Consider the following 14,706-nt stretch of genomic DNA (forward strand, 5'->3'; position numbering starts at 1 on the left):
TGGAAAGTAGACACCCCAAGGAAATTGCTGATGGGTATGTTGAGCCCATTGAATATTTATTTTTTTTGTCCTAAGGGATTGAATAATGACAAAAAAAAAAAAAAAAATTTTTTTTTACAAAAAGTTGTCACTAAATGATATATTGCTCACACATGCCATGGTTATATGTGAAATGACACCCCAAAATACATTCTGCTGCTTCTCCCGAGTACGGGGATACCACATGTGTGGGACTTTTTGGGAGTCTAGTCGCGCACGGCACCCCGAAAACCAATCACCACCTTCAGGATTTCTAAGGGTGCAAATTTTTGATTTAACTCCTCACTACCTATCACAGTTTCGAAGGCCATAAAATGCCAAAATAGCACAAAACCCCCCCAAATGACCCCATTTTGGAAAGTAGACACCCCAAGCTATTTACTGAGAGGCATGTTGAGTCCATGGAATATTTTATATTTTGCCAAAAGTTGCGGGAATATTACAAACTTTTTTTTTTTTGCACAAAGTTGTCACTAAATGATATATTGCTCACACATGCTATGGGCAGAAGTCAAATTACACCCCAAAATAAATTCTGCTGCTTCTCCCGAGTACGGGGATACCACATGTGGGGGACTTTTTGGGAGCCTAGTTAACTAGCTACCTAGCGACACTAGCGACACTGATGCAGCGTTCAGAAAAATTATCGCTTAGTGACACTGGCAAAAGGGGGTGAAAGGGTTAACTAGCGGAAATCAGGGGGTTAAAACCATTATTGGGTAGTATATCGGGGTACCTAGCGCTATAAAAACCTGGCGGTGAACCTAAAAAAATAACTAGCTACCTAGCGACTGTAGCGACACTAATGCAGCGATCAGAAAAACGATCGCTTAGTGACACTGGCAAAAGGGGGTGAAAGGGTTAACTAGCGGCAATCAGGGGGTTAAAAACATTATTGGGTAGTATATCGGGGTACCTAGCGATATAAAAACCTGGCGGTGAACCTAAAAAAATAACTAGCTACCTAGCGACACTAGCGACACATGCAGCGATCAGAAAAATGATCGCTTAGTGACACTGGCAAAAGGGGGTGAAAGGGTTAACTCTAGGGGCAATCAGGGGGTTAAATCTTTATTGGGGGGTGATAGGGGGCTACCCTGGACCTAACACTAACTGTCCTGACAGTTTTTACTGTCACAACTGACACTGAATGCATTGATCAGTAAAGAAATGATCAATGCAATCAGTGACACTGTGACTGGGGGGGGAGGGGGGGCGGGGGGGGGATCGGGGGGCGATCGGGGGGGGGGATCGGGGGGGGTTTGTGTGCCTGTGTGTACCTACATGTCAGTGTAGTGTTCGTGCAGACTTACTTTTACTCTTCTCCTCGTAGTCCGGTCAAAAAGACCGCCCCGAGGAGAATGACATCACTTCCTCCTTCCTGTGTAAACAATACACAGGGGAGGAAGCTTCTCATTGGCCAGGAGCGATCCAGAGGGGGTGGCCGAAAACGAACGGCCATCCCCTCATCACGGATCGCTGCTGGACCGAATCGGACCGCCGTATCCAGCGGGAGGGGGTCCGATGGGACCCCCCACCCGCTGGAAGGCAATCACGTAGATGTACGTGATTCTGCCTGCCTGTGCCATTGTGCTGACGTACAATGGCAATACGGCGGTCCTGAAGTGGTTAAAGTTCATCATAGGGGATTTTCATTGTTTTGATTATTTCAATAAAGTGGTTTTTAAATGGCAGATTAAAATTGATGAGCCTATGGACAGTGAGGGTAGAGTCATGCCTTCCACCTCTTTACATCAACCTCTCTTAGTTCCATTTGCTAATACAGTGGCCCCATCCCCCTCACAGGAAAGGGGAAACTTTATGAATGGGCAGAGAGGATATATTCCTCCAAATGGACAGAGGGGCCATTCCCCCTCTAGACCTAAACCCAGAAAAATGGTAACAAGCCCCACTTACCTGGTGGTTTTTATCAGACCCAACAGAGGGGATCAGCGCTAAATTTGTGCCCAGCTTAGCCAATTTATTTATGGCTTATTGGGAAAAAGAGGTAATTGATCCTAACCCCCCAAAAGAGTTATGCCTCTGGAGGAGGTACATTGAAGATGTCCTCCTCCTTTGGGAAGGCAATTCATCTTTTCTCGAGATGTTCTTTGCCAAACTCAAATCGGAATGATAGGGAGATCTCCTTGCAGAAGAAAAGATGGTAAATGCCACCATCCCACACAGATGGAAACCTTAAAATATACGTGAAATTTACATAGGAGCAGCACGTTGTATAAGAACTAAACGAAAAATAATGAATTAAAACCGTGCTTTCTATAAAGTGCAAGTGTAAAAAAAAACATTGATCTCTTAATACAGAAATAGTGAAAAATGCTAAAGCAAAAAATCAGTAAATGCTGTAAAAATATAAAAATTTAATTGTGAAAACGCCACATAGGTGTTTAGTGATAAACAAATAATCAAATTATTATAAAAAGTGTTCCAAATAAACAGTTCTGGATAACTTCTGGGTAAAGTCTAAAGTTTTCTCCCAATCTATGGCATTGATGGTTTTTTATTGACCAATTCCGCACTGAGGGTTCCACAAACAAGTCCATCCAGTGTCTATGCAGTTACAGCACTTTTGACTACACAGCATTTGGATCCAGCCGTGGCCGTGGCAATCTTCCTGGCACTTTTGAATAAGCGTTTTTGACTCCTGTCATGGGAGTCACTATATTCTGGTGAGTAGACTGTGTGACCGGTGATGGTGGTGGAAGATTAACCCCTCTGATATCTCCTTGCAGTATGGGATGAGCTGCTCACAGATCCATTTCCTTGATCTTAACATTACTGTCAGAGATGACCATCTAATCACTACCACATATTTCAAGGAGACTGATTGTAATGCTTATATTTCCCTATCTAGCTGCCTAGGGACAAGACCCCCGAAGTCGGAAGAAGAGGGCGGCGAAGAAGAAAGCCGGGCTCCTCCGCTAGTAAAAGAGCTAGCAGAAGATAGCAGAGGAGTCCGGCGAGAAGACCCCCTAAGACGGAAGAAGACCCCCGGAACTGTGCAATAAACTATTTTAACCCTTGTGTGTTGTGTTTTTTTTTTTACTTTTTTTTTTACAGATGAATGGGTAAGGGTACATTGTACCCCATACTCATTCACATAGGGTGGGGGGCCAGGATCCGGGGCCCCCTTATCAAAGGGGGCTCACGGATTCCGATAAGCCCCCCGCCCGCAGACCCCGACAACCAATGGCCAGGGTTGTCGGGAAGAAGCCCTTGTCCTCATCAACATGGGGACAAGGTGCTTTGGGGTGGGGGGGCCGCACGGCCCCCCCTTCCCCAAGGCACCCCCCATGTTGAGGGCACGCGGCCTGGTACAGCTCAGGGGGCGCCTTTGGGCTAGAATCTTTTGCGAAGGTGAAAGATGGCCAATGTCCCTCAATGGGCAAGAAAGAAAAATGTTTAAAAATCCTTTTAAATGAAGAAAGACTCTTATTTATGATGCTTTTTTTCTAGAGCTAAATTACACATGGTGCACCGACAAACATTCCCAGGTCTAAAATTTTTGAAGAACTATGTCAACTTAACTTTGAAGATATTTATAAACCTAAAATAAACATTCAAAAATGGATTTATAAATGATCTTTATATATACTGTAGTTTACAAGAAACCACTTTTTTATGATACTTTAATGAAATGATACATGGACTGTAACAAACACTAGTGCATATTTGTGCATGTTTATTTTACTGAACTGATGACATTGTTCCAACTGGAACTCAAAGCATAATAAAATGAAAGACACTGCACCCTGGTTGCAAGTTGCCCAAAAGGCTTTAGCTGCATGAAGATTTTTTTGTCTACCTAGTATCTTGAGCAAAAAAATACTAATAGGTATCTGCTTAAACTTACCCTACTGCATACAGTACAGCATGTGTGTCTGTATACCTATGATATGGATTATCAGACTGTTAATGCCTTCAGAGCACATAATTCTATAATCCCTTGTACACACGGTCGGACATTCCGACAACAAAATCCGTCGGATTTTGTCCCACGGATTTTGTCCGAAACTTTTGTTGCATACACATGGTCGGACAAAGTTGTCGGAAAATCTGATCATTCAGAACGTGGTGACGTTATTTCGTTATGACGGGACTACGTTCAGGCTAGTAGCCAATAGCTTTGATCTAGGAATTTGATCTGAGCATGCGTGGCATCGGAATTCTCTACAAACGATAGGACAAAGTCCCATCGGACCATGTTTTCGGAAAATTTTATAGCCCAGCTCTAAAACTTTGTCGGTCGGATATTCCAACGGAAACAGTCCGATGGAGCCCACACACGGTCGGATTATCCGACAACACGGTCCGATCGGACATTTTCCATCGAAATGTCCGACCGTGTGTACAAGGGCTAAGAGGTCAGGTGTTGCATGTAAAAAGCTACAGTATATATTCATCATTTATGCAGAAAATCTTTAGGATTCTAAAGAAAGGTAATAGATAATCAGTACATCATTTTTTAGTTAAAGGCAGCAAAAAAAATAAAAAATGTAAACTCTGGGATGGAACAGGATATTGGCAACATTAATGTTGGCTGACTAGTGGCAAACAATGATTCTTCCAAAGTTTTGCACATGAGCACACATTTATTGTATTTAAGGGTTTTAATCAAAAATATACCCTAAATGTACCACATTTTTCTGCAATCAGTAAAAAAGTAAAATATCCTCACTACACCTTTAATTTGTCTATAGGTTGATGTTCAGTAACTTTAAGAAAACATCTGAACCCATTTCAACCACTAAACTACCCTAATAATGGCTCTAGTTCCCTTAATCCAAAAGTAATTACACACTTACAATACAATTAGATTCCAATACAAACTGCGCTCAGAAAAGAGCCATCTGCTGCTCTCTACAGATCTCGGCAGGCTGGATAGAAAAGACTTCAAAATCACACATAATATACCTTGTATTTGTCAATTTCTGCCTGTAACTTCACAGACATGGTAGTGTGCTCCTCCATTTTCCTCAGTCTGTCATGCCAAGACAGCAAAAACTCCTCAAAGCTGTAATATTTGCTCCTGGGAATGAAACAGATGGTTGAAATGGTTCGTCTTCCATCAGAACAAAGAACAACTGTGCTCCAATTAAAAAGCAGAACTCAACTCAAATTAAGAAATTGCTGACATCAATAAATGTATCTCAATTGCTGTTTTCAGTGTCGGTTGAGCTGTTTTGGGCTCGGTGGGTAATCAGAGTTGTCTGATCCACAACAGAGAAATACTTGGTCTATGTAAACTGATCATGGAGTATAATGCACTTCCAGAAACCATGATTGCTCAAGTTGTGCTAGGAGAATTGCTATGGCTTTTTCAGTTTTCCCTGCTGAAAATCAATGAACCAAAATCTGTAAAATGACTGCTTACAAGAAAGAGTCACATTAAAAAAGGCCCACTCTAGGGAACAATGTTGGCAACTATATATGTTAAAACCTGTACTGATAGTATTCTGTATATGAATTCCTTTTTTTCTCCATTTTATAGACTTGTATTTGTATGTTTCTCCCCTATTTACAAGCCAAGCTGTCCAAAATCCTACTGCTATAACATAAAAAATGTTAAACTGAGGTAGGCTTTCATTTGTTACTTAAATCCTATTTAAATCTACATGTCTATCTAAAAGCACCCTTTCCACGCTGCTATTTCACCACAGAACTGAACAGCATAGTCACCTTTTGATTCTACCGGCAGGATCAATAGGTAATAAAACTATGTTACAGGGGAGACCAAGAAAAACAAAAACTGCTGTGTTAAAGACGAAGTTTATTCTACTTACATTTTGATTTCCCTCATTTCTCCCTGTGCCCCTCATCTATACCCTCCGATACTAATTCGATTTTTGAGGCTGGGTTCACACTTAATTTGGATCTGGCTCATGGCAGGGGTCCAGTGCATCCCTGTTCTCCGTTTCAGGCTCAAATTTTTGTTTAAATTCGAACTTGAAACTGAGCCAAAGATGCACAGGACCCCTGTGAAATCGGCTTCGCAGCCACCCCGGAGATGTGCAAACCAGCTCCATTGAGAGACGGTCACAGTCTCTTGAGGGGAAACCCGCATCCAATACGCATAAGTGTGAACCCATCCTAAATGAAACCTGTTTTCATTACATACCTTATTTTAGAGCCAGTGATGTCATCACAGGGTCTTTGAACTTTTCTATCTAAATCAGGCAGATCATTGCTGGTGGGACAGGCCAAAAGGGACTTGTACAAAGCTTCCTGTAATACTGCTGCCTACAGGATTGGACACTTACTGGCAAACAAAAAATAGGAAGGCTAGCCCAGGGTATAACCGCCAGTGAGAACAGAGCTCTGGAACATACATACATTGGGTCTTTAAAAGCAGGTGTATCCTCTGCAGTTGGATCCTCTACTGGTATGCTAATCGCATTTTTAAAGGTGAGGCATTACCTGATCTAACATGGGAATGGACCATTTCTGAACAAAATACTCACAAAAAAGATACAAAGCCAGTAAGCGTTTAAGAGGAGCAAACAACTTGTCAGGATGTTTTCAATCTCCATGGAGAAACAGCTGAAAAAGTGGGTACAAGGGGAACATCTTTGTAGCCTTAGGAGTCTTAAATGACTCAATGACTCAAGACTTGAAGCAGTACTGGGGTACTGGTAGAAGCAACAGGCTGATCCTCAGAGGTGACCAAAGTCTCTGTGGGATCAACAGGTCAATGTTTCATGTGGTTCTGCGAGCATGAGCAGCAGAAGATTCTTCCTTGGCACCTTGGCTTCCTAGTCACTTGTCTTGACTTGCCTACTAAGCAAGTCTTCAAATACAAGCGAAATCACAGAGGCAGTGCCAGGGCCTCTGGACCTGCAAAGCACCACACAGCTAACTAATAAAAACGTAGTCTGGAAAAAGGTCCACAAGGAACCCAGTTCCCAAAGGTCACTTTCAGGCAAGTCACACAACATTTAGTCAGCAGGTCCATATACAAAGTCCAGGCAGGAAATGACAGCACCAGATAGCTGCCAAACCAAGGGAAAGCCTTGGACGCACTGTAGAGAAGAGTCTTGCTTGAAGTACTAGTACGAAAGTACTAGTAAATAAGTTAGTCTTTACAACAGCAGAGCTGAAGAAATGATGTTCATCCTCTTAGGACACTAGCAAAAAACGGAAGCATGCTAGTAGAAGTAGGAATTATACCCTGGGTTTACCTACAATTTTATTTTTTTTTGGTCACCAGCGGTATAGTATAAAGCAGCAGTATAACCTGAAAGTTTAAAATGGATGTAAACCCTCCATATATTTTACAAATATATCTTCTGTCTTTACCTTGATATAAGGTTTATAGTTTAGCAGTCTGCTAATTCATAGCAATCTCCGTCAACACACACTTCTATCGCTGGGTCTCGGAGAGCTTGTCAAAAGTTCTCAGGCCGATAACAGACGAACTGAGCAGGACAAAGCTATGAGACACAGGGCTTTGAAGAGTGATAACAAAACACTGCAGATATTTATGCCCAGCTCAAATTTCATGAATCGGGTTTACATCCACTTTAAGGCTTATTGTGTCCCTCAGTGGATGAGGAAGACATTTTCTTTTAACTCAAGTCTCATTAGGGTCCTTATAATATATTCTCAAAAAAATACTACCATCTAGGACCTTTTCGGCATCTTCCAAGAAGATCAGTGCCTCAGATTGAGGCCCCTCCAGCGCTGTAATCTGACAGACTAAATAATCAACTGCTACAATTAGCTGTCTTACATTTTTAGGGGCGCATGGCCCAGAGTAAGTTTTACAGTGGATATAAACAGTCTACATACCCCTATTAAAATGTCAGGTTTCTGGGATGTAAAAAAATTAGACAAAGTTAAATCATTTCAGAACTTTTTCCACCTTTAAACTGTACAACTCAATTGAAAAACAAACTGACATCTTTTAGGTTGAGGGAAGGAAAAAAAAAAAAAAACTAAAATAATATAGTTGCATACGTGTGCACACCCTTAAACTAATATTTTGTTGAAGCACCTTTTGATTTTATTACAGCACTCTTTTTGGGTATGAGTCTATCAGCATGGCAATATTTGCCCGCTCTTCTTTGCAAAAACATTCCAAATCTGTCAGATTGTGAGTGTGTCTCCTGTGCACAGCACTCTTAAGATCACTCCACAGATTTTCTATTGGATTCAGGTCTGGGCTCTGGCTGAGCCATTCCAAAACTTTAATCTTGTGGTGAAGCCATTCTTTTATTGACTTGGATTTATGCATTGGGTTGTTGTCATGCTGAAAGATGAAGTTACTCTTCATGTTCAGCTTTCTAGCAGAAGCTTGAAGGTTTTATGTCAATATTGCCTGGTATTTGGAATTGTTCATAATTCCCTCTACCTTAACTAAGCCCCCTGTTGCAGCTGAAGAAAAACAGTCCCAAAGCATGATGCTGCCACCACCATGCTTCACTGTGGGTATGGTGTTCTTTGGGTGATGTGCAGTGTTGTTTTTTTACCAAACATATCTTTTGAAATTATGGCCAAAACGTTTAACCTTGGTATCATCAAACCATAACACATTTTCCCACATGCTTTTGGGAGACTTCAGATGCGTTTTTGCAATATGTATCAGGGCTTTGATGTTTATCTTTGTAAGAAAAGGCTTCTATCTTGCCACTCTACCCCATAGCCCAGGCATATGAGGAATATGGGAGATTGTTGTCACATGTACCACACAGCCAGTAATTGCCAGATATTTCTGCAGCTCCTTTAATGTTGATGTAGGCCTCTTGTAAACCTCCCTGACCAGTTTTCTTCTTGTCTTTTCATCAATTTTAGAGGGACGTCCAGCTCTTGGTAACGTCACTGTTGTGCCATATTTTCTCCAATTGGTGATGAGTGTCTTCATTGTGTTCCATGGTATAAGTATTGCCTTGGAAATTCTTTTGTACCCTTATCCTGATACCTTTTAACAATGAGATCCCTCTGATGCTTTGGAAGCTCTCTGTGGACCATGGCTTTTGCTGTAGGATGTGACTAAGAAAATGTCAGGAAAGACCTACTAGAACAGATGATGACAGGTGTGTACTTACTCCTATTTAACATGCGTTTGAATGTGATTGCCTAATTCTGAACACAGCTACATCCCCAGTTACATGAGGGTGTGTACACTTATGGAACCACATTTTCTTTTTTTATCCCCAGCACCCCTCCATTTTTTTTTTCTATTTAGTTGTACAGTTTACAGGTCACATTAAAGGTGGAAAAAGTTCTGAAATGATTATGTGTCATTTTTAAAAATCACAGAAACCTGACATTTTAACAGGTGTATGTAGACTTTTATATTCACTGTGTATATTGGGCTTCTAATTGCTTTAATCAAATGCTGCACCATATCATGATATTAAATTGGATATTTAACAAAGATATAAGTCTACAGTAAGCTACCTCATCTAGATTTCTACCAGTTTCTTAAAACATAATAATGTTGGCAGCAGCATATGGTAATTGAATACATTATTAAAAAATGTATTATACAAGTTGGTTGCACTAGCCTGGTTTTAAGGCCCTGGATCTGTTTGAATTTTTACAAAATGCTACGGAAAATACATTTTAACATTTAGGTGGTGATTGGGTTGCTTTAAGCAGCTAGTGTACCTGAAGGAGATCCAGTCTTCCCTTGCCTTCTCATTAAATACTTGATAGAACTCTTCATACAGAGACCAGGTTTTCATACAGCCATCAATATCAAGCCATATCTCCTCTGCTATGGAGAAGTCTGGAGCCTCCAGTTCAAAGTGCAGACAGTCATCACTGGAGGTATGAAGTGAGAGGATTAAAAATATGAGAAGCTTATTTGCCACACAGCAATACAAAACTGTAGCAATGCCATATCTTTTGAAATACATTTCTTAAAATATCATTTAGCCTAGGTTCACAGTGACTGGATGTGCTGCGATGCAATGTGATTTTCATGCGGCTTGGAGTGCAAATTTGTTGTGCGATTTCCGCGTGACAGCTGCAATTGTAATGCAATTTTAATAGTCTATGGAGCTTAAAATCGCATTGCACTAAACACACATAGGAACATTTTTTAACTGCATCATATTCACACTGCATAGATGTGAATGGCCTTCAAAAAAACAAGGTTATTTCACTTGACATACAAATCTATGCATTCTGGAGTGCATCTGAATCTAATCAGATTCCCATCAGTGTGAAGCAGGGCTTATAAATGATCCCCTCAGTAGCTACAAAGTAGCACCAAACCGATATAAAACATGCCATATGACTACTATGAGGGAAAAAAAAAACTGCTCTAAAATGATAAATATAATTCAAATATGTGTAAACTGTTAAAGTTGGATGACCAATACTGCAAGTACAGTGTTAAAAGGCAAAAAACCCCAAAATGCTTGCTAAATGGAAGGCAGCTGCATTTGCACTAGATAGGTAAATTAATTTGTCAGTATCTTGCTTGACGCATGCCACGCAGAGTTTCTTGAAGATGTAAATCAAATAGACCTGTGTATTTATGGCTGGATGCTCAGTGACACCTATACGATCTGGTGCAGTGTGCATTCAAGATTCTGTTCACACCAATGCGACTCCAAGTTGCAGGATTTCGAGTACGACTGATACAACTTTACACTCTCTGGCACTCAAGTCACATAAAAGTAGTGCAGGAACTTTTTCAAAGTTTCTTCGACTTTAAGTCGCATAGACTTGAATGGGTTCCATTGCAATCACTGGGCTGCGACTTGTCATGTGACTATGTGTCCAAAGTGTGAGCCTAACACATTTGCAATATGTCACACAATAACGTGAGTTGCATTAAGACAGTCCATTTATTTGAAGCACATGCTACTGCAACTGCCTGGTGTAAATGGGTCCCTAAGCAGACTTCTACTTTTCAAGTGGATAGCCCAACCCAATAACATTTTTCTGGGCTACTACTGAGGCAGCAGCAAAGGACATGCTTAGTGTTTAATATTAAAGTGCAAGTCCAATGTTTGTCTTTAGATTTCGATAGAGAGAGTAGGGAAGGGTTAGAACCCCAGTCAAGTTTTACAGGTATCAAGAGCTTGGTTGCAGATACTTCCCCTCACTTAGGGCTAGTTCACACTAGCTCTTTTGGTTTGAACTGGGCAGCGCTGTTTAACGCAGTCTCACAAGACATGTTCTGTAACGCAACATACTGATGGGCGTAAATTGACATAGAAGTTCAAAAAGAAAGAAAAAAAAAAAAGTAAAACTGCAATGTGTTACAACAAGGACTGCAGTGCATGGCAGTTCATATTATGTGCACAATAATGCACACGGTGTGTGTTCTAAATGAGCTCTTACCGTTACTGAGGCAATGGTTTCATTCGACAGAAAGTAAGGGAATATCCAGGATTTTTTTCTCTTTTTTGTGTAGGGGAGAGAGAAGACTAGAATGCCCCCTAAATTTGTACTGCGTTCTTGCTACACGTTTCAAATATTCCAGCTAACATATACAGAAAAAATCCAACGTGCGACACCTATTAAATGCCAAGTCCTGTATCCCGCTTCACTGGAAACAACAACTACCACCGACCATTGCGAGTTGGCTTCCCAAAGTAGAGATCATAAATCGGATGAACGACTTGATACTTACAGCACAGCATAAACGTGAGAAATAGTCTAAAACCTGGGCTTTGGAACCCGTTTGTACTCTCTGAAGAGGGTAAGGCCCTTTTCGGATCATAAATACTATAACAAGTCAAATTGACTGACTGCCTTTGGTATGCTGCATCATTTCCATCTCTCCCCCCCCCCCCCCCCCCCCCCCACCCCTTCCTTTTTTTATTGTTATTATTTTTACTTTTTTTATTTGCTGGACATTTTTTATGTTACATGATTGACGTTTTCAGTGTTTTTACATTATTAATGTAATGACTTGGTTCTGCCCTTTCTGGGCTCAATAAAAAATTATATTTGAAAAAAAAAAACGTGTACTGCGATCTGTGTTGTCATTAGATTTTTTGCCTCAATTCCTGTCCGGTGAAACAATTTTAGCGCCTAACTGAAAAACACATGATACTCTCTTGCTCTCCCATAATGAAGTGTTGGGAACTTGAGCAGCCAATTGGCAGGCCTAATAACCATATTAAGGATATGGAAATAATATGCAAGAAACAGCTTTTCTAGGTATTGCCAACAGAGCCCCTGATAGCAGTAAAAACTTTTTTGCCAATATATCTACAACTGAAACATTGTGTCAAGAGCTAAACGACTAAATCTACCCATCCAACTTCACCTCACCTTTACTACTGATGTTCACTGTCCCATTTTCTGCTACTACCATCCCATTCTCCATTGCTACTAGTACACATGGGGAAAAAAAGAAAGACCTGACAATCCCCCGCACTCCCATATACTGAGAAACTCAGCCAATCAATGAACCAAACAGTTGGTACATCAGGAGCATGGGCAAGATGCAAGTAACAACTTTACTAGGTATTGTCGGAAATCTTATAAGGGTGGCAGGGGGAAGTTAGGGAGGAATTCAGTAGCGCCAAAAGGAAACCTTCGGTTTTGATTAAGTGAGGGAATCTAGCCTGGATAAGGAGTCGTTTAGTGCAAGGTCCACTTTATTATCCAGAGCTCAGATAGCCAGGATGTTGCATGACACAGTTGTTATCTTATACTAGAAGTTTTCCAACCTGAATCCCTAAAAAAATAGAAGAATGTATCTGCTTTGTGCTGCAAACATATATATAGGAAAAGCATCCAGGAATCCAGTTTAGATACTGAAGAAAGGATAAACTTCAACATCTAAACTCTGTCATGAAACTATTTTGACCAATATTTAAGTGAACTTTTTGTTATGGCTTTGCCAAATGTTCTTAAATAGACATTCCATAAAATAGCCAAGGCTTACATCAGTTTCTTCTTTATGGCTTCAAGCTCATCAAACTCCATTTTCTTTTCTTTTATAGACTGAGCACTTTTTTGTAAAATGTCTTCATTTCCACTTTCAATGATATCATCACCAGGTTTAAACTGATCCCAACGGGCTTTGAATTTTTCTAATTCTTGGGTGTAAATCGTTACTCTTGTCTTCACATTTTCTTTCATTATTTCAATCTATATGTAGAAGCACATTTAGGAAGTTAAGAAACAGAGCTATGGCTGGACTTGTTCCCAACATGGATAATCAAAAATGGGAAAATATTCTGTTGTTGCATGCCTTTCAAAAAATATATTCAATACATCTCTGTGATACATGCAAATTTACTCATGTTTTGTCTCTTTATAAATGTGGGTAGGAATGGGAGGGAGGAAATGAGATTGGGGGGAATAAGTGGAATATCGGAAAATTAGGAGCAATGAGAGAGAGGAGGGAAAATGAGGAGTGAAAGGGAGTAAGCGAGATGAGAAGGAATCAGAAAGAGGACGTGAGACTGAGTGGAATGGGAAGGAGGAGAGAGAATGTAAAGGAATGAGAGGGAGGAGGTAAGATGGGGACGAACAGGATGGAAAAAACAAGATGGGGAGGAATGGGAGGAAGGAAATGAGATGGGGGAATGGGAAGAAGGAAGAGAGATTGGAAGAAATGAAAAGGAGGAAGGAAGTTGGGGGGGGTTTGGAAAGGAGGAAGGGAAATCGGGAGGAATGGGAGGGAGGAAAGGAAATCGGGAGGCATGGGAGGGATAAGGTGAGATAAGGAGGAATGGGGAGGGGGGATAGAGACGGGAAGTAATGAATGGAAGGGAGGAGAAAAAATGAGGAGGAATGGGAAGAAGGAAGATAGTGAGATGGGGGAAAGAATGGTAGGGAGGAAGAAAGAGGATTATGAAAGGGAGGGAGGAAGTGATATTTGTAGGAATCGGAGGGAGGAAGTAAGATTAGGAGTAAATGAGATGGTGAGGAATGGGAGGAAGAAAGGGAAATTAGCAGGAATTGGAGAGAGGTAGTAGAATGGGGAGGAAAGGGAGAGAGGTAACGAGATGGGGAGGAATAAGGGGGATGAAATGAGATTAGGAGGAATAGGAACAAAGACGTGAGATGTCAAGTGAAGGAAGTGCGGAAAGGAATGAGGAGGAATGAGAGGAGGTGTAGGGATGTAGGGAATAAGAAGTAGGATGTGAGATTTGGAGAAAAGGATGGGAGGAAGTGAAATGGGAAGCAACGAACAGGAAGAAGTGAGATGGCAAGAAGTGGAAAGGAGCAAGCGATATTGGGATAATGGGAGGAAGGAAGTGAGACAGAGGAGTAGGAAGGAGAAAGTGAGATAGGGAAGAATGGGAGGGAGGAAGGGAAATGAGAAGGAAGGAAGGGAAATGAGAAGGAAGGATAGTAAGGAGGTGAGTTGGGGAGGAATAGGAGGGATGAAGTAGAATGGGAAGGAATCGGAGGGAGGAACTAAGATTAGGAAGAATAGGAGGGAGGAAGTGAGATGGGGGGAATAGAAGGCAGGAAGTGAGATAAGGAGCAATAGTAGGAAGGAAGAGTGATGAGGAAGAGTGATCGTACCTGCTCTTTCACCATTAGCTGATGACTCTCTATCATTAATTCAAATTTATCCCACTTTGCTCTGAGATTACTAATGGTATCCAAGCCACTTCCTGCCACTGAGCGCAGTAACCGGTTTTTGTCTTCAGCATCTTTAAATAAAGGAAGTATCTGCAAAATAAAACATATTTTAACATTGAGACTTCATCTTCTTGAAGA

The 14,706-nt window shown here is 41.0% G+C and overlaps 1 protein-coding gene across 3 annotated transcripts in view; it reads right to left on the reverse strand.

Moving 5' to 3' along the window:
- Positions 1–14,706, reverse strand: part of DYNC2H1 (dynein cytoplasmic 2 heavy chain 1) — a 694,454-nt gene that overhangs the window by 567,749 nt on the left and 111,999 nt on the right. For all 3 annotated transcript variants that reach the window (XM_077484358.1, XM_077484357.1, XM_077484356.1), the window contains exons 21-24: positions 14,509–14,658; positions 12,914–13,119; positions 9,667–9,822; positions 4,972–5,086 (exon numbers count right to left, since the gene is read on the reverse strand). In XM_077484358.1, the coding sequence (XP_077340484.1) occupies positions 4,972–5,086; positions 9,667–9,822; positions 12,914–13,119; positions 14,509–14,658 (627 nt within the window). The remainder of the gene's footprint in view (positions 1–4,971; positions 5,087–9,666; positions 9,823–12,913; positions 13,120–14,508; positions 14,659–14,706) is intronic.

This window comes from Lithobates pipiens, unplaced genomic scaffold (assembly GCF_037356315.1).
Source record: "Lithobates pipiens isolate NorthernLeopardFrog02 unplaced genomic scaffold, aLitPip1_a1.2 Scaffold_16, whole genome shotgun sequence".
Classification (NCBI taxonomy): domain Eukaryota; kingdom Metazoa; phylum Chordata; class Amphibia; order Anura; family Ranidae; genus Lithobates; species Lithobates pipiens.